The sequence below is a fragment of the Sebastes fasciatus genome, chromosome 5 (genome assembly GCF_043250625.1).
Source record: "Sebastes fasciatus isolate fSebFas1 chromosome 5, fSebFas1.pri, whole genome shotgun sequence".
NCBI classification, from domain to species: domain Eukaryota; kingdom Metazoa; phylum Chordata; class Actinopteri; order Perciformes; family Sebastidae; genus Sebastes; species Sebastes fasciatus.
Genome location: NC_133799.1, coordinates 36,816,195 through 36,836,229, shown reverse-complemented (window position 1 = coordinate 36,836,229; position 20,035 = coordinate 36,816,195). Strand labels below are relative to the sequence as shown.

General features: G+C 42.1%; 1 protein-coding gene across 17 annotated transcripts in view; it reads left to right on the top strand.

Annotated features, from left to right (window-relative positions):
* ptprfa (protein tyrosine phosphatase receptor type Fa) overlaps window positions 1-20,035 on the top strand; it is a 452,868-nt gene that overhangs the window by 361,419 nt on the left and 71,414 nt on the right. For all 17 annotated transcript variants that reach the window (XM_074636845.1, XM_074636843.1, XM_074636842.1 and 14 more), the window contains one exon: window positions 4,330-4,542. In XM_074636845.1, the coding sequence (XP_074492946.1) occupies window positions 4,330-4,542 (213 nt within the window). The remainder of the gene's footprint in view (window positions 1-4,329; window positions 4,543-20,035) is intronic.

Sequence of the window (20,035 nt, the reverse complement as noted above, 5' to 3'; positions counted from 1 at the left end):
TAGGTTTTACTTGTTTCATATGATACCAGTATCTTCACTCGTTCACCCGTTACAACCTAAAAATCACAAGTTGCATTAATGCGTTAAAGAAATTAGTGGCGTTAAAACAAATTTGCATTGATGCGTTATTATCACGTTAACTTTGACAGCCCTACTTTTTAAACGTTTATAAAATCATAGATATTGTAACATAATATGGTTTTCCCATTCCCATAGCTCTGATAGTGTCCCGGTAGGCTGATAGCTTCGACACCTTCTTCCATTTGTTGGATAATCAAAGTCATGTTTCTATTTAAAGAGAGTATTGCCCCAAAATATGAATGGACAAGAATTACATTTCAAGGCTCAGCAAGTGCCCACGATGAAAGAAGGATAATACTCCTCTCTGCTTCATTGTAGGCTCTTTTGATAACGGCATAACTTTGTTGTAGATTATATCTTACTTATATCATTATGTGTATTCCCAGTGGGTAGAGTGGGTGATGTGGGGTCCCTTCTTTGCTTGGCCCCTTCTGTAAAAGAAAGAATCAATGTTGAGCTAAAAAATAAAAGGTTGTTGTTTGTGGTGAGGCAGTTGGGTGGGTGCTCTTATTCAGAGAATAACTCAAAAATAACTTGAGGGTAGGGCGAAGTTTATCCACTGACTGACCAGTGAAAAACAACTCTCAGCCCACTTCCACAAGTTCCATTGTTCAGCTGGCATTACGACAGTCTCAAATCAACTTTTCGGATTATGTTTGTCTTCACTCTGCAGGGGTGGAAGATTAAGTGCTGAGTCATCCCCGCTACTGTAATGTAAAACAACCACAGAGGAATGCAAGGTGTCACCAAAATCATCAAGTTTCAGTTTGTATTGGCAGCAGCTCTAAAGAAGAGCTCTTTCACTTTTCCTGCAGTTGTATATACTGTAATTACCCGCTGTCAGAGAAAATCCATTAGCCATAGGTTTAGTGTTTCACCTCCAAGTGCTTCCTAACCTACAGGTGAACAGGTTGCTTTTTGGTGTCATTTACATAAGCAGCCTCTAATGAGCAGCCTCTAATGAGCAACTGCACTGGATGGTGTTCCCATAAATCTTTATTTTGTAAGCTCTAAGGGAATTGTGGTTGTTGTACTGTATCTGAAGATAGTACCGAAGACCGACAGGTAAGGATGTGCAGTTGGAACCACACCACCATAATGGTTATGAGCATAGTCTGTTTTTAATTCTCACGCCTGTTGCATTATGCAGATAAGAAGGAAATTATGTCACGTGAATACATATATGCAAAACTAACAAAACTAAAGCAGATACTGGCCTAAAGGCATGGAGCTAGGTATCTTATCATCTACATCAGTGGTTCCCAACCTATTTTTTCTTGAAGCCCCCTTACTTGTATCTAAGAAAAGCTTAGCCCCTCCCCATATTTTCTGATGTTACTATCCTAAAAAAAAATTACAAATCCTCGAACAAAATCCTTAATTTGAGTAAAGTGATTCAGTGTATTAAATGAGTTAGTCTTTTTTAATAAATCAACTTTCTTTAATGAACATAACTCGTCAGTGTGTTGGCAAACAGTTTTTTGAGGCAATCCTCAAAACTTCAGGCAAGGAATTTAAAGGTGACAGAGAGAAATGAAATCCCTATTTGGGATTTAATATGCCATGATCACTGGAAAGTCTGGGCATGATATCCCTTATAAATACGCTTCAGTTACCACCAACTCTCTAAAGATGCTAATAATTTCACTGTAACTGTGTGTGGCTATTTGCTCTGATCTTTGTGAATTGGACTGTTTTTGTGATGAGGCTCATTTGCATAGAAAGGGGCCAATTTTGTTCTAAATGTATGGATATTACCTCATTTAAATGCGTGCAAATAGCACAGGAGCACCGAGACACTGTTTGCTTGTGGGTGCATTTCACCCTTTGAGAATTACACGGCTTCTTTTTGTCTTATTTTGCACAGCTTTATTTTGTGAATTTGCCCCTGAGAGTAAAGTCAGATCGAACACAAGGAGGCCACATAGCACCGTCGACACCTCCTACAAGGATGGATCCACTCCATTCTCTTCTCTATCCAAACGTGTTCACTGCTTCCTTTGATAAGTTTTACGTTTTGGTTTAACAAAACGGAGTGTGTCAGTGCAGGGACTGGCTGGCTGGAGTTTGATGGCTGAGTTTAGCATTTAGATGAAATGAATACAGGTCTCAGGTAAGATTGGTGTGATTTTTCTACCTCACCCAGGTCACAGCTCATTGATTTGAGTTATTACAGCCAGCCAACACATGTGGAATAGATTATTATGTGGAATATGTACAGCGTTAGTTTTTGCGTCTAGGCTCTGACCTCGTCTCGGCACAGCAGGAGAATACAATCGGAGCCCACAGGTGGATGTCGGGGTGGAGTTTTGGCTTTTATGCTCTACGAACAGCAGCAGTAACAGCAAGTGACATCATAGCTTTCAGGTGAACAGTCTGAGTGCACAGAGCCCTGAGGGCGTAAGCTCATCGCTAACACTTTATAATAACCATCATTTATAAATGGTAAATTGATAGTTCCACTGCTTTGTTGAATACTCGATTCTGATTGGTCAGTCACTGCGTTCCATGGTACGTTATTTCTTTACAGCAGACAGTTGCTATGTATAACAGACCGGTGCTATGTATAACAGACCTTTGCTATGTATAACAGACCGTTGCTACATATAACAGACCACTACCACATATAACAGACCGTTGCTATGTATAACAGACTGTTGCTATGTATAATAAACCGTTGCTACATATAACAGACCACTGCCATTTATAACAGACCGTTGCTATGTATAACAGACCGTTGCTATGTATAACAAACCATTGCTATGTATGACAGACCATTGCTATGTATAACAGACCGTTGCTATGTATAACAAACCATTGCTATGTATGACAGACCATTGCTATGTATAACAGACCGATTTCTGTTATTTTAACAGTTTTTTGATGCTACACATCATAACATTTTTTATACTATATATTTAAGTATTTGTAAACCTTAAAGAAGTTCTTTGTAAAACATCTATAAATATTACATAGACAGATATTTCTAACACTTTGTTAATGGTAAATAACTGTTTTGTAAAGCATCTATGAACATTATTTAGATAGATTGTTAATAATTTCTCAATGGTTAATAATTGTTTTTTGGTCCATCTATCTATGTAATGTTTGTAGATGTCTTACAAACAATTTCTTAAAGGTTTACGAATAATTTGGTAATCATTAACAAATACTAATATAGTGTATAATATGTCATGTGTCCACAATAAACTGTTTATAAATAGTTTACTGAGGTTATCAGAATGTAATTGTTATCATCTCTTATCAGCTATGATACAATTTATCCTTTATAACCTAATCATGTCATATTACACAAACTAATGATAAAATAACAAAAATTATAACATTACTAATAATTAATAAACATGAATTATCATTGTATTGTTTGTTAACAGTAAAATAACTATTTGAGTTTAATTAACTATAAATGTAACATTTATAAATGATGATTATTATGAAATGTTACCTAATAATAATTATTGTTATTATTATGTTAATAAACTTTATTTATATAGCACTTTTAAAACAGCAGTTCCAAAGTGCTTCCCAGTTAATAATAGAAATGCATAGACCTAATAGTATAAAAACTTCAGCCTATATAAGTAGGTTTTTAAACGTTTTTTAAAGTGTGTGGGTGGGTGGACGGGGGGGTGGCAACTCATGTGATTGTGGCAGCAGACACAAGTTGACCGAACTAGATCGCAGGCTTATTTTATTTGTGGCATCTGAGTATGACGTAGTTTTAGTCTTAGCCTAGAGACATTAAAAGATGAAAAGGTGTATTTCCCAAAATATAGAACCATTCTTTTAACTTGATCATTTATTTGCTATAAGAACCTATTTTCCTACGCTCAACCAAGTCGCGTTGGTTGCTAAAACTTGATTTGTTGTACGGATGTCAGCACCACAACAGCTAAGCACTCACATGGATCACTTTGGAGTGCAGTCACAAACACAATGTGAGGAGCTGTTTGTTGAAGAACTGTAATACTCAACATGGGAAGGAATAAGAATTGAATCAGAATTAAAAGTCTCAGAATGTTGATGGGACTGGCAACAACAGAAGTACCACCAAAAGAATAGAAATGAGATGGGAAGAACATCTCACTGTCCTCTGTCCTCCGTGTGGAGGGAGGCAGGAGAAAAGACCGTCTCCCACAGAGATCACTTTTTGTTTTGTCATGTTGTGTTGTGTTATGATATTCTCATAAGTTCACAAGTCTCCTGTTGTGTCGTCCCTTCTGGCAGCTCCTGGAGGCTGGTGCTGACAGCGGCCTGCAGAGGAAGAAGAGACAGAGCCAGGACTTCCTGCAGCCCTACATCGCTGCCAAACTGGACGTTCTGCCTGAGATCTTCACCCTGGGAGATGAGAAGAAATACAACGGCTACTACAACAAACCGCTCCCCGGCCAGCAGCAGTATCGCTGCTTTGTTCTGGCTGACTTGACGGACCAAGAGTCTGTGAGTGACCTCTTTGTATTTATAAGGCTATGAGCAAACCTTTAACCTTTTCCACTCCGCCCCTCTTTTTCAGAGGTGGTAAATGGTAAATGGACTCACTGTATACTTGCACTTATATAGCGCTTTTCTAGTCTTCCGATGCCAACCTGTCCATCAGGATCTAATCTAAATACTCATTCACACACCGATGGCTCAGCCTTCAGGAGCAATTTGGGGTTAAGTGATTGAACCATCGACCTTCCGATTGGTGGACGACCTGCTCTACCTCTGAGCCACAGCCGCCCACAGACACATTTTTGTCTTTTTTAGGTGGGTACAGGGGGATCTTTAGGGGGTATAGCAGGCCAACAGTAGAGTTCATATAGAAGTGGTGTACATCATCTGAAAGCTGGGAACCTGAAGATCAATTTGAGATGCAGCTCAGCACTGTGTGACAAGTTGTTCTAGTCATAAATAACCATTAACCACGTAACATAGATAACCAGATCAAAGCTCTGTCGGTCAGGTCTGATCTTTGACAGCAGCCATGTGGGAATCAAAGCCGCTCAAACTGCAGACGGCTGACTAAAATTTCTGACCTGCCACAAATCCATCTGATCATCCAACCACCAGATCCCTGATCGTTCGAGGAATAAATCTGCCGCCATGACCGCCCTCAAACTGAACGTCAATCAACATCAGATTTAACGGAAATGAAGATTCTAAAGTTAGTCAAGGACGACCGATTCAGGGTTAAAATCTTGCTTAACTCATACGGCATCTGCCCGTCTTTGCAACAACCTGTTGATAAGATACAGGGAGTAGACACAATAATAGGGACACTTGTTTGATATAATGCAATAGCCTTGCAATGTGTGCAACCTTTGTGAAACTTGGACTCAATGATTGTGAAACTTCATTGATGTGGTTCAGCTCTGTGGCAAGGCTGCATTATATATGAAGGTGTTCTTGTTATTTTCTCCATGCTATAATGTTTTGGCGCCCTTGATCAATGGTATGTTGGCAGAACCAAGCTCTGGTAATGAATTCCCAGAGGGGATCTGGCCAACCTAGCACCAATTGTTTTATGTCATGTACTCTATCTGCGTTCTTCTAGCAGTTAAATCCACTGGCCTCAGCTCGCTATTGCCATGTGAGAGAAGCACAGTTGAGTATTAGACTGGATTAAGCTGCAAGTTACAGTCTGCCTTGTATGCAGCAGTGCAGTGTCAGGAAAGGTTCACCGAGACTAAGGCTGCGCTTGACACCTCTCGCCCTTTAATAAATCATAAAACTACACCAGAGGACGAGGGGATGGCTGAGGCAACGTGGATGGGTTTTTAATATGCGGATCAGTCGTCGCCTTTTAAAATCGTCAGATGAATAGTTCTCATAAAACTTCATTCCTACCCTGTGGGTCACATTCTAGTACTTACAACTGCAGTGTGTGTCCCATACGTTTCCCCAAGGCCTAGCACCGCTGAATAAACAGAGCAGAGTTTGTCATGAGTCGCATTGTTTTTCCTCCCTGGAGTTTTTCTATCTGTGGAAGGAAAGAGTGGCCCCTCAGGCAGCGGTGCACACACGCCAGGCACGACGCAGTGATGCGAATCACGTCCTTGAGTCATGCATGCATCTGCAGGTATATCTCTCAGGCTGTGACGCCATGATCTCTGCTGTCGTTGACAGGCATCTTGCTTCCAGAGCACAGCATCTTCAGACTGTCTCTCTAATTCCAATTGCTTGTGTTCCACATGTCAGTCATTTATCCTCGTGGCATGGTTAAGATCTGAGGGTGGGGTTTTGGTCCAGAAAAGATCAGGCTCGATATTGGTATATTCTCCAGTCAAACGATACCTGCATTCCATCCTTTTTGTTCCCAGATATAGAAAGAAATTACTATTTTAGTCCGGTTGCATGAAAAGGCATATAAATGACACGTAACTTGCATTTAGTGTGCAACAAGAACACCGTTCTTGCTTTTGGTGTGTCATTTGTACGCCATGTCGTCTGTACCGACTTCAAGGTCCAACAAACGCAGGACTTTCAACCTGAGGCCTGTACTACGAAGCAAGTTCAACGTAACCAGTGTATCTTCTCGTTATCTGGCTTCATTAACCCTAACAAACATCCCTCTAAACGGTCCTACGACGCTGGTTATCAACTCGGTAAACCAACCCAGGGTTTCTCAGTCTGGCTACGAGCGTGTTCACTTGAAAAGGACGGTGTTTGCAGCATCTGACCAATCACAGACATGGACAAGCCTACTGTCAGCAGAGCGGCACATTTTACAAATTCAGAGCAAACTATAATATTAGACAAATATGAAGAAGACATAATTATAAACATAACACAAACACATAGTTTTCCCCGTTTTTCATTGCCCTCTCCCGGTTTCCTACCGGGGTCACAATTTTCCTGCATTTTTCCCAATTTATGGCGTATTTTCAAACTTAACCCGTTTCTGGAGTGTTAGTACAGCATGTACACTAAATGGCGTTTCTAGGCGGAAGAAAGCAGTCTATGCTCGAGACACAGCGCAGTTTGAGCTAATGTTTGCACTACGCACGCTGCTGGGTTCAGTGCACATCACAGCCTGCAGCGCCCAAAGTCAGGCTTTGCTTTGACGCAGCGAAAAGCCGCCGTGGCACGATGCAAGCCATTTGAAATAACGGGGTTCAGCGCGCAGTGGAGCCGTTGTTGCGTGGTTCCTGAAAGAACCTTCTGTGAGTGAGAGAAATGGAGAGCACTAACAAAAAGAAACACTCAAGCAGGGGCAAGAAATGAATAAAAACTGGTGAGTATTAGTTTATACTAGAGATTCACACGGCAAGTTCACGCCAGAGGGGCAAATTATTCAGTATTCTTTCCTGAGAATAGAAGGTTAAAATTAAAAGTTTAACATCAAAGTACAGTAACAGTGTACTTATTATTTTGTTATTTTCATTTTTTAAAAGTCACCAGAATGAAGGAAACAAAGTCTCTGAAACTCAACCCCCCCCCCCCTCCCTTCCGCTCTTCCATATTTTTAAAGTCTCAAGGTTGGCAAGTATGGTTGTCCGTGTGTTTTTGTCTTACAACTTTAACCCTTTCAGTGTGTTTTCAGTTTATGAAAGTTAGTTAGAACTTTTTGGTCGCCTGAAAATGCCTTGTTAAGCATTCGGTTGCGCTTAGCTCCACCCTCTTGTGTCATCTCTGGTTGCAAAAAAACAAGATGTGACGACCAAAATGCTGAAGTCGAGGCTTCAAAACGGCAGCCCACAAAACAATGAGTGACATCACGGTCCAACGGAATTCTTGTAATGTTTGTTGAGAATCAATAGGGTTCATTATAACACATAACACCCCCCCACCCCACACACACACACACACACCACCCCTAATTACAGCTTTTATCAAGAGTGTGTATCCTTGGACAATGATTGTTTCATTGTGTTAAGAACAGAGTAGCAAAGCCCAGATTCAGTAAATGACACTCAGCTGAATGTGATTCAAGCCTGTACAAAAATAGAAACCTAATCACATTCATTGAAAAGGGGAAGAAAGCTTAGCTTTTATTGCTACTGCAAAGCTGCTGGCAGGGTAGAAGGAAGAAAGAAGGGGGAGGGGGAGGGTAGTGGGGGATACTGGAGACTGAAGCAAAAGGGCACTGCGGCTCTCTGTGGCCCCCACTGCTGGTAAACAAGCTGGGACGTGTGAAATTGGATAAAAGAAAAAGGCCATATAAACAGTGTGATCACTTCCAGCAGAGGAAGGAGGGGGCTAGTGAGCAGCGAGCAGCAGCTTCCTCTGAATGCAGCGCCCTGTGGGAGTGACACAGAGGTGAGGAGAAGAGTGAGAGGTGGAGAGAGAAAAGAGAGGGAGCTTAATGGGGGGGGGTTGGGGGGTACCTGAGGGAAATGCACAGACGTACTTGAGAAGGCGAGAAATGCTGCAATCGTTGGAGAGAGAATGGCTCGGAGGCCGGAATGAGCTTCCGATGTAGGAGGGGATGCTGAACTTTGAGGAGAAAAGACAGAGAGGAAGAGAGGAGGATGGCGGTGCAGAGGACTGGGGGATTGTGGGAAACACACTGAGCCTACTTGATAGCATCCAGTTTTGTCGCGGATAGAGGAGTGGAAGACTCAGACTGGAAATCTTCAGAGTTCTGGGAAATAACAGAGCTGTCAAAACACATTAGAATCACACATTGTTTCTGCTTATTTTATGAGTCACATGCTCTTTTTAAGGGGGAGATTACGGACAATGGAAACAATAGTGAAATGTTCATCCTCCCACTGCTATTAAATCTGCTTTGCACAGCCCACCTTCCTCTATCCAGCTTGCTGTAGATGTAGCAGCAGTACATTTTTCACCCCTGAAGGATTACTATCTATCAGGTAGTGCCGCTGAGATTGATCACCTCCAAATTCCTCCCCTGAGATTTTTTAAATATCCTTTAGAATATGCGTCTGTGCCGGCTAAGAGCTGTGAAAACAAAAAAAAAAGTTTTCTGAGCTGTAGGCAATACTTTGCTAAAAAAGTGCTGCAGGGATACAGCTGAGGAGACAGATGAGCTGAATCTGTTATCAAGTTCCACACGTTTTAGCTGTTAAGGTTTCACGTAGGGCTGTCAATCGATTCAAATATTTAATCGCGATTAATTGCAAATTAATCGTGTTGTCTTTTCAAAATGTACCCGAAAGGGAAATTTGTCAAGTATTTAATACTCTTATCAACATGGGAGTGGAAAAATCAATTAACAACACAAAACAATGACAAATATTGTTCAGAAACCCTCACAGGTACTGCATTTAGCATAAAACAATATGCAGTGTGTCAGTGTGCTGACTTGACTATGACTTTCCCCAAACTGCATGTGATTATCATAAAGTGGGCATGTCTGTAAAGGGGAGACTCGTGGGTACCCATAGAACCCATTTACATTCACATATCTGGAGGTCAGAGGTCAAGGGACCCCTTTGAAAATGGCCAGACCAGTTTTTCCTCACCAAATTTGAGCGTATTTAGCCTCCCGGCAACAAGCTAGTATGACATGGTTGGTACTGATGGATTCATTAGTATTTCTAGTTTCATGTGATACCAGTATCTTCACTCTAGCTTTAAAACTGAGCCCGCTATGACATAAAAATCACAAGTTGTGTAAATGCGTTACAGAAATTTGTGGCGTTAAAACAAATGTGCGTTAACACGTTATTATCATGTTGACTTTGACAGCCCTGGTTTTAAGGTTTCCTCTCTGGACTGTTTGGAACAGAGTTGGAAGATTCCGAACAGTTTCGGAAGGCACTGACAATATTGTCCTGTCAACAGTGGCGACAGATCACAAAACTGTTGTATGTGATGTTCTCGAGGGCATGGGCAAGCAACTTATTTTGACATTTTATTGGGAGGACATGACATAATCCCTCCGGATACTATTTCTGGACTATTGGCTGGCCGTCACTTTGACGAGGCTGTGGTCGCTCATCTCGCTTTGGACTAGGGCTGTCAAAGTTAACACCTTAATGCAAATTTGTTTTAACGTCACTAATTTCTTTAACACATTTACGCAACTTGCTATTTTCAGGTTGTAGCGGGCTCAACTTTAAAGCTAAATACTGGCATCATATGAAAAACTAATGAATCCATTGGTACCAACCATGTCATACTAGCTTGTCGTGAAGGAGGTTAAATAACGCTCCAAACAAAAGCGAAATTTTGTCGAGGAAAAACTGTCATGGACATTTTCAAAGGGGTCGCTTGACCTCTGACCTCCAGATATGTGAATGTAAATGGGTTCTATGGGTACCCACGAGTCTCCCCTTTACAGACATGCCCACTTTATGATAATCACATGCAGTTTGGGGCAAGTCATAGTCAAGTCAGCACACTGACAGCTGTTGTTGCCTGTTGGGCTGCAGTTTGCCATGTTATGATTTGAGCACATTGTTTTATGCTAAATGCAGTACCTGTGAGGGTTTCTGGGCAATATCTACCATTGTTTTATGTTGTTAATTGATTTCCAATAATAAATGAATACATACATTTGCATAAAGCAGCATATTTGTCCACTCCCATGTTGATAAGAGTATTAAATACTTGACAAATCTCCCTTTAAGGTCCATTTTAAACAGATAAAAAAATGTGCCATTTATTTGTGATTTATCACGACTAACTATGGATAATCATGTAATTAATGGCGATTCAATATTTGAATTGATTGACAGCCCTACTTTAGACAAAAGCTAAACGAATGCAATGTAATGTATCGGATGTTCAGTGGTCCTACAATATGGCAAAGACAGACGTGTGCCTCCAGCCCAGAATATCAATAATATTATATAGCACATATGCATCCTCGTAGCTAGTAGAGCACGAGATACAAGCGAAACAGGAACCCACTAATTAAAATATCCACAGGGGCACCTCTAAAATCTTTGCTTACTGACAAACACCTTCCTCTTGTTGATTAAAAACCATTTCATCAAGTCAACTCCACTCCCTGCACTACTTAATCAACAACATTATTCCACTTGACTTCACCACTGCACTAGTGCCTACAAGAGAAGAAGAAAAAAAACGAAGCGATCCAGGTGGCATGCAAAAAACAAAAATGGAGAAGGAAAAGTTTTTAATCAAAAGAACGCACATCTGCTAATGCGCTACATAAGCATCTGTCTTTACAAGTCATTTAATCTCAAATTCAGCATCAAGGCTTATCTCTGCCTGTGTCTGTGAGATGAATTCCTTGTTGCCTCTGCAGTTTCCAGTGTTCCAGGCACCACTAGACTAATTTATGCACAACAAAATGCCAAAGGCTTAAGGTAATCGACCCCAACTACTAGATTCTTGCCCTGCTGTTAAGCAAAATTCAACCTAACTGCTGAAACTCTGAGAGACAGAATAACACCGCTATCTTATTATCTTCATATGTGGCGTCGGCCTGTAGTTAATGTTAGCCATCTGTGTGTGCGGTCAATGTGCGCCTTGATAGTTTGTTTATTGGATTAAATCCAAATTAGCAGAAATGAGAATACATATTGTTTTCTCATTTCTGCTGCTTTGGATTTGATCCAATAAACAAACGATCAAAATGCCGGGAGAACACCACCTCTTCCTACCTGGACGCAATGCGAACACACATTGTTTCAGTTTTTCCCAGTGAAGATGTCCTAACCTGCTCCGTGTGTCAGCGAACAGGCAGAGCAAGGTGTCGCTTGTTTGAAAAAACGCTCGCCCTGGCTCTATGTATGCAAAGTTTTGCGAACCTCCAAACTATTTTCATTGGTCCAAATCAACGCTGACACTAAGGCCCTGTTCAGACCTGGTATTAACATGCGTCCTCAGTGATCCGATCAAAAGTGGACAGCTCTAAGTACAGGTGTGAACGCACACAAGATGCATTGAGGACACATTGAGATCGGATCTTTCAGACCACATTCAGAGGTGGTCTGGGCCACATATGACCACATTCTTTTAGCAGTGTGTAGTGAATGTGTCCTGGGCCACATTAAGGACCACCTACTCATCTGACGTCCAGCTGGGATCCGCGGGATCAACGCGCTCCTCAGGTGAATAAACAGGCAGACAAGGCCGCTTGTCAGCATGGAAACGGCCTCTGTGCTCTACTGTATCCTGTCGGTACAACTGTACTTGTTTATAGGATACATATCTACAGACTATCAGACTAGGCACGCTAAGTGCATTATTATCATACTGTCGGAGATGCGTCGGTGTCCTTGTTCCGCTGCTTTGCGCGGACCTGACACACGACCGTCCAACCATCCATCTGTCCGTCCCTCCGTCCCTCCGCCCATCTGCCCGCCTGTTCTCTCTCCTCCCCGGCTCTCTGGAGCTATGTGCCCTGCTGCTGGCGGTGTGGAGGTCCCCGGGGACCGCTGGTACAATAACCTTTTATTTTGATGTTAATACAATGTACCAGAATTCAGGAATATGTAGGATATTATTACTGACATTCATGTAGCAGTATTATTATTTAATTGCATATAGAGCGGGGAAGTGAGATCTGATCACAAGTGGTCACTGGAGACGCATGAGGAGATGCATTCTAATGCCAGGTGTGAACAGACGTACTTAAAGCTGTCCACTTGTGATCCTATCACTGAGGACGCATGTTAATACCAGGTCTGAACAGGTCCTTACTGATAGTTGATCGATATCACGCTCTTTATGTAATAGAGAGTGATATTGCTTGTAGTATATCTGGACAATTTTTCGCGCTCCATTCTCCAGAGTTCACTCAGTTGCTGTAAGTTAGGAAGAGGTAAACTTATCCAGGAGGGCATGCGGCAGCTCCGAGAGACGGACCTTCAGTCAGCGGAGCTGTAGCAACTCAAATTCAGCCAGTGCAAACTGCAGCGCCAAGCGTCTGATCCTGGGGGATTGCCCCGCCCCCCCCCACCGGATCAGCAAACTTTCTGTTGCTGCCTTTACACAGGTTAGACCCATTGCCAGCCCGCTGTGACCCCCGGTGCTGTGACCCCCGGCGCTGGGGTTTCCGCAGGCTGAATATGAGCTGCTAACTGAGGGTCCGTCTCCCAGAGCTGCCTCACGCTCTCTTCCTGGCAAAGTAGTCCGAAAATGAAAATACAAGTCATTTTTTTGTTTCTGCCACTTAATTAATCCAGTAAACAAACTATCAAAATGTACACAGACCCTGAAACCTTCAACGTGACTGACCAGCCCTCTTCTGCACTTCTTCGTCCTCTCATGATGGACTGAGAGCAGACTGGACGCTACAGTGACTCACTATCACCTCTCGAGATACAAGTGGTATTACAATACAGGACGGGCCGGGGCTAGCCGGTTAGCATGCTCATTTCAGTTAGCGATGCGGGGTCGTCCCAGAACCGAGTTTTTTTTTTATTGTGAGTTTGGGCGGGCGGGTGGCAAATTGACAAAGCAGCTTCCCGAGTAAGTTATTAATAACTTACAGAAACATTGCAAGCAATAATCCACCTCCTCTTCCCCTCTCTCTGTCTCTCACTCAAACACTCAAACACACACACCCGCCGTGGTGGCGACACAGAATTTGAACCCATTCTGTGCCTCCACCACATAATGCGCTGTCGACAGGTCTTGGTCATTTTGCGAATGTCTGTGAGATGACGTTGCCCGACGTCAGCGCTCGAGTCCGCTTGTCTCTGTCCTTGTCTCAGTCCCCAGTCCTGAAAGTTGTGTTACTATAATGCATAAAGTTGGCGGTTTGCGGGCTGGGCTGTGTGGATCGTCTCTCATAACGGGTCGGGGTGGTTATAAAAAACATGGACCCACGTGTCACTGGTAGATATCTCTGCAGCACAATACATGGATGTCTTTGACGTAACGTCGACACTGTAACCTCTTCACATTCTCTTGATAATGTTAGTTCATTTTTTTATGTTTTGAACTAATATTCTTGCCAGGTCTTACACATTGCACCAAGGATATAAGACCTTTGGTATGTGTTCTTTGGAGGGCGGTTATAGGAAATGGTGCAGTGATATCAGAGGAAGGAACAGAGACAGTTTGGCTGTGGGAGGATAAGCTTGGAGCAAGCCGGCTGCCAACTGGTGCACACTGACAGCAATTATTCACACACTAGCTACACGTGTACAGTATATAGTCATTATGAAAAAGGGAAATATATATTGGTATGTATGAATAAGGGAAATAGAGAATTTTAAAGTCATAGTGTCAATTTTCTAATAGTATTTATTTATGTGTGCAGCATTGTTACATAAAACAACCAGACCATGATGACACAGGCACATGGCACCAGGACAGATTTTTGTGACTTTTTAAGTTTTTAATTAAAAATGTACAGTGATTCATTTTAAACAACAGAACTTTGTAAAACTGATAACATGATATACTCATAAATACAATACAATACAACATCTATTACACTGAAAGTTATGAGACAAAGTTGTTGATTTTGGTCAAAGAAATTCTGAAAGTAATTTCAAATAAAGTTCCATAAAGCTTTGCACTAAAAAGAATGGCTTGTTTAACCCTCTGAGACCCACAATAGACCCGTTTTTGTCTTTTTTTAGGGGGGTACAGGGGGTCTTTATGGGGCGATAGAAATGGTGTACATCATCTTAAAGCTGGAACCTGAAGATTAAATTAGGATGCAGCTCAGCACTGTGTGTCAAGTCATAAATCAGAAATAAACATGAATGAATGAATTATACCCCCTCCTCCCGACAACGTAGTCGTGTCCGTCCTTCCGTCCGTTCGCTTGTCACACTTTCGTTTCCAGAGCAGAACTCGGAAACTATTTAACTTTGGAACTTCAAATGTGGTCTGATGGTTGACAGTGTGGTTTAGTTGTGCCTTTTGGGGATAAGAAGTCCAGGGTGCCCAAAATTTTAGACATTTTGGCCAAAAAAGCTGTGATTCTGAGAATTTTGACCTTATTTTCTTAAAAAAAAGTACTCAAACTGATTAATCAATTATCAAAATAATAATAGTTGACAATTTATCAATTAATCATTAGTTCCAAAAGGGCAAAACCTTTGGCCCTACTTTAGTAGAGGGTCAAGCAGTGAGTTGTTAATTAATTGATTCAAATAAATTGTGAAAATGTATCAGGGTTTAGTACATCATGATAGAAGTATATGATGGTCATCTCCATGCTCTATTATGTCTCATAAGTTGCTGCAGCAATTTTTGGGTTGATATCATTTGTTATACAGATTTGGTGATAAATTTAACCATTTTATTTACCACTGGAGAATTGATAAAAATTATCAATAATCCCTCCAAAATACCACATTAAGACACCAAGATCTTGAGGAACACCATAGAAAAAGCCATGCTGGGATTTGGGATCAAAAACGTTTGACATTTGGAGAATCTGCAAGAATTGCATTTTTCGGCGATTGGATGGCGAGCACTTCTGTTCTGTAAACTGCTCAGAAACCCCCTTATTGTCAATCTAGCTAGGAAAGCCATCCATCCTCTGAATGCTCTAAGTCTCTAGTTTGATCCATCCATCCTCTGAATGCTCTAGGTCTCTAGTTTGATCCATCCATCCTCTGAATGCTCTAGGTCTCTAATTTGTGGCTGTAAAGTTTCATGAGGCTGTGATTATCCTAGAGGTCACCACAGGTCATTTTATACAGTGTGGTCAAGTTTCAAAAATGGTCTCACTACAATGAAATGTCTCCTATGGGGACTAACATCATCACACATGAATACAGTTGGGCTCATTGGATCCACAAGAGTCTCAGCTTTATAGTGATACCCAATTTATGGAATTCCAAGGCTGTTTAGGGACGCCCACAGAAATACGTCATCATGATTATTAACAGAAATGGGGTCTATTAACTTGAAGAGTAGAAACAACACATTACTTTTCCCATAAAATATCCATTTTGCTCCCATCTGTTGCTGCTCTACGGAGAACTCCAGTAATGAAATATTCCACTTCCACTGAGTTAGGGACTCAACAAAGGAATGGTCAAAATTGAGACATCCTGACGTTTAGTCCCCAGTAGTACGGTTCAAACTCCAAAAGTGCTGGATCCTACATTTCCTTTAATGAAACCACTAGAATCAATTTGTTAGGCATCTTTGAGACTCCTCACAACCCCCCCCCCAGTATGTAATGCAGACTTTCTGTTATAAATGTGCAGTCTCAAACATGATGCAGTGACAGAACACCACACCATTAGAAGATGTGAAAAATATCATTGCATCATTAACCTTCAAAGAAAACTAATTTATTATCCATGAAGACTCTCTCCATCCCGATTAGTGAGCTGCAGTGCAGATTTATAAAGCAGTTGGATATTGGCAACGTAATAAACATTAAATTGGAGTTACACGGATCAATTTGCGAGGTGTAATTCACTTTAAGTAACTGTGCCGCTTGTCACTTTATGTTCTGCGAGACAAGTGCAGCAAGTTGGACTGTGTTAGTGAATGAGACTATAAATATTCGTGTATGCCTGACAGGGCTCTGGCTCGACGAGGCTCCGGCAGCTCCAGCCCTGGCTGCAGCTCCTCTGGGTGAAAGCTGTAAACACAATTGAAGAATGCTGCTTGTTAAAACAATGTCACCCCTTCGACCGGCTTTGCTTCCTTATTGATTCATTAATTTCAACACATTTTTCACACATGTTTTCACTCTAACAGTCACTGTGAGAGCTTGTGATGTCAGGGCTGACAACTAGGCTACAAATGAATTATACATGACCTTTGTGGCTGTGAGAGATTTGTTGAACATTTGTCACGCTGTGGAATGCTGAAATGAAACAAATGCATCTTGACATGCCACGGTCTTAGACCCTTCCACACACGGCAAAATCTCCACATACATACCATATACACCGATCAGCCATATCATTAAGACCACTGACAGGTGAAGTGAATAACATTGATTATCTGGTTACCATGGCACCTGGCAGTGGACATTTTGAACTTGAAGTTGATGTGTTGGAAGCAGAAAAAATGGGCCAGCCAGGGACTTTGACAAGGGCCAGATAGTGCTGTCTAGACAACTGGGTCAGAGCATCTCCAGAACTGCAGCTCTTGTGGGATGTTCCCGGTCTGCAGTGGTCAGGACCTACCAAAAGTGGTCCAAGGAAGGAAAACCGGTGAACCGGCGACAGGGTCAGACCCAAGGCTCATTGATGCACGTGGTGAGCGCAGGCTGGCCCGTGTTGTCAGATCCAATAGAAGAGCTACTGGAGCTCAAACTGATGAAAAAGTTAATGCTGGTTCTGATAGAAAGGTGTCAGAACACACAGTGAGGAGCAGTTTGTTTTGCTTATGGGGCTGCGTAGCCGCAGACCGGTCAGGGTGCCCCGTGCTGAACCGTGTCCACCGCCAAAAACGCCTACAAGGGGCACGTGAGCATCAGAACTGGACCACGGAGCAATGGAAGAAGGTGGCCCAGTCTGTTGAATCACGTTTTCTTTTACATCATGTGGATGGCGACGAGTTGGAGGTGTCGACTAGGCCTCCAAATTCTCCAGATCTCACTCCGATGGAGCATCTGTGGGATGTGCTGGACGAACAAGTCCGATCCACGGAGGCCCCCCCCCACCTTGCAACTTCCAGGACTTAAAGGATCTGCTACTGACGGCTTGGTGCCAGATACCACAGCAGACCTTCAGAAGTCTAGTGGAGTCCATGCCTCCACGGCTCAGGGCTGTTTTGGGGGACCTACTGAATATTAGGCAGGTGGTCATAGTGTTATGGCTGATCAGTGTATACTGTATACTGTATATATATCTAGTATATCTGGATGGCTGTTTACTTTACTCTTGTGATGGAATTCAGCATCCTAATCCTTCTGAATAATCAAACTAAGCGTTTAATCTGACTGCATCTTCCATATCCTAGAGGAAAACTATCATTTAAAGGTACAGGAAACTTCATTTAGAATCATGTTTTTTTGTTGTTTTTTTATATATAGGAATACGTATGATGTACTCAAAAAATAAAATAACAGCTGAATAACTCATGGACATCCCGATACTTAGATGGTATGGGCATTTCTATTAGATGCTAGTAAAATGGAAATATGAGCGTCAAACACTTCATTTCCTGCATTCTGGTGAATCTTTCTGCATCAGTTTATGGTGGAAATGTCTTGACTTACTTCTACCTCTCCCTTTGGGTGGGGGTGGTGGGTTCAGATGAGAACAGAGCAGACAACATGATCCAGTGAGAATATCTATCTATAAAAAAATCTATAGAGATTATTCAGTTCAGTGCTCTCACACTCACCATCAGCTGGCCAACATTAATATCATCCCTCCCAAATCATTGTCCATGAAGCAGACATCACTCTCCTCCTCTGGCTGCAGCCGTTCATCATCACTGGCTTATTTCAACAAGAATCATTTCAAACGGTTTGAGCAATTTAACTTACTTATTAACCCCCTGAGACCAGAGGGATCACGGGCAATCCCAACCAATTTGACTGTCTTTCAGAGGCTGTAGCAGCGACGCCGGAATGAGTTTTAAAGTGTGTGTGGTGGGCGGGGGGCAGCTTTGGATGACGTAAGATAATACAGTGTTTCCTACAGGATTCTGAGACTGTGGTGGGTGACCTCGGACCCTCTAGTTTTGAACATTTTAAAGCTAAATGCATCAATCTGGTGCACTCTGAGCAGATACTTCTGGCGCCCATGGGCTGTAGCAGGTTCAGTTTTAGAGCCAGAGTGAAGGTACTGATATCATATGAAGCCTTTCCTTTGTTCTGCCTCCAGCTAACACTGTGACGTAATCATGACGTCGGCTATAAAAGGGTCAGTAAAACCTTTTTAATGATAACTGACTGATTTATGCTGATTTTGTGTTGATTACTGACTGCAGGTCATAATTATTCATCTTTATATTCCATACTACATTGCTGTTAGAAAGCAATAAACAACAAACAAAGTGTTTCATTGTGACCAGTGGTCCCAGTATTCAAGACATTTCCATCGCCTACAAAATTTGAAAAGGACTGAAGTATAAATGTAAATATCATCAGTCAGTTTGATGGCTCAACAGTAACTGCTGGTGCTGCAGTACAGCATCCAGTAACACTCATTTATACAGGATACGACACAAGTTCCGACAAGCAAGCAGACAAACAACATCTACCCTGCAGAGATTGTAAATGCAGTCGTAGAGTTGTTTCACAGTAAACTACACTGGCTGTGCTCATCACAGTGAGGGGATGTGTCACTCATGCAACAGCATGACTTCTTTTTTAATGTGTTCTTAATTGTTTTCGAATGGCAACAAAGTTTTATGGCACTATGCTGTGAGGTGAAGGTGAAGGTGAAGGTGTGAGGCTATGGCTAAGACAACAATACTTTATAATATTGTAATAATGTCAATAAAAGATAATTACAGTTTATTACAATTGGGGTCTGACTAAACTATTTCAACACAAGGTCCAATTACTCCCTGGTTCCAGACCTTTTGACGGTATCCCAAGGTCTTCATCAGCAGATGCAGACTGATGTTAAATCCTTTTATTATTGAGCCATGGATGTATAAAGAGAACTGGATCCAGCGTTGGAGGCGGGGCCCCGTTCATTCCTATGAGAGTTGCCCAGTGGTGAATGAAGCCAAAATGGCTCGACTGACGAGTGATAAGGTACTCGGATCATCCTTCGATCTTCTGCATCCATTGGGTCCATAGAGCAGGCGCAGTAGCGTTTCCTTTAACTCCTCCTCCCAGCCCTCGCTCCAGCCTCGGTCTGGGTCTCATTCACATGAACGGAGGAAGGGAAATAACTCTGGATTCAGCTATTAGTGCATTCTACAACTTTTAGGACATAATGGTTTAAATAAGGGGCTATTCGAGTGTTCAAACTGGGAAGTTGATTTTTCTCAAAGAAAAAGATCTGCTGAGTTAAAGACGTCTCTTTCCCAATGTAAGTCTATGGGGAAAAGTCTTTTTGGGCCCAATGGCATCACGAGACGGACACGGAAGTTGTAATTCCACCGTTTGGCCACTACGGAAATTTGCTTCAAAGCCTGACGCTCTTCCTGGGGGATTGTTCTGAGCACTCTTAGG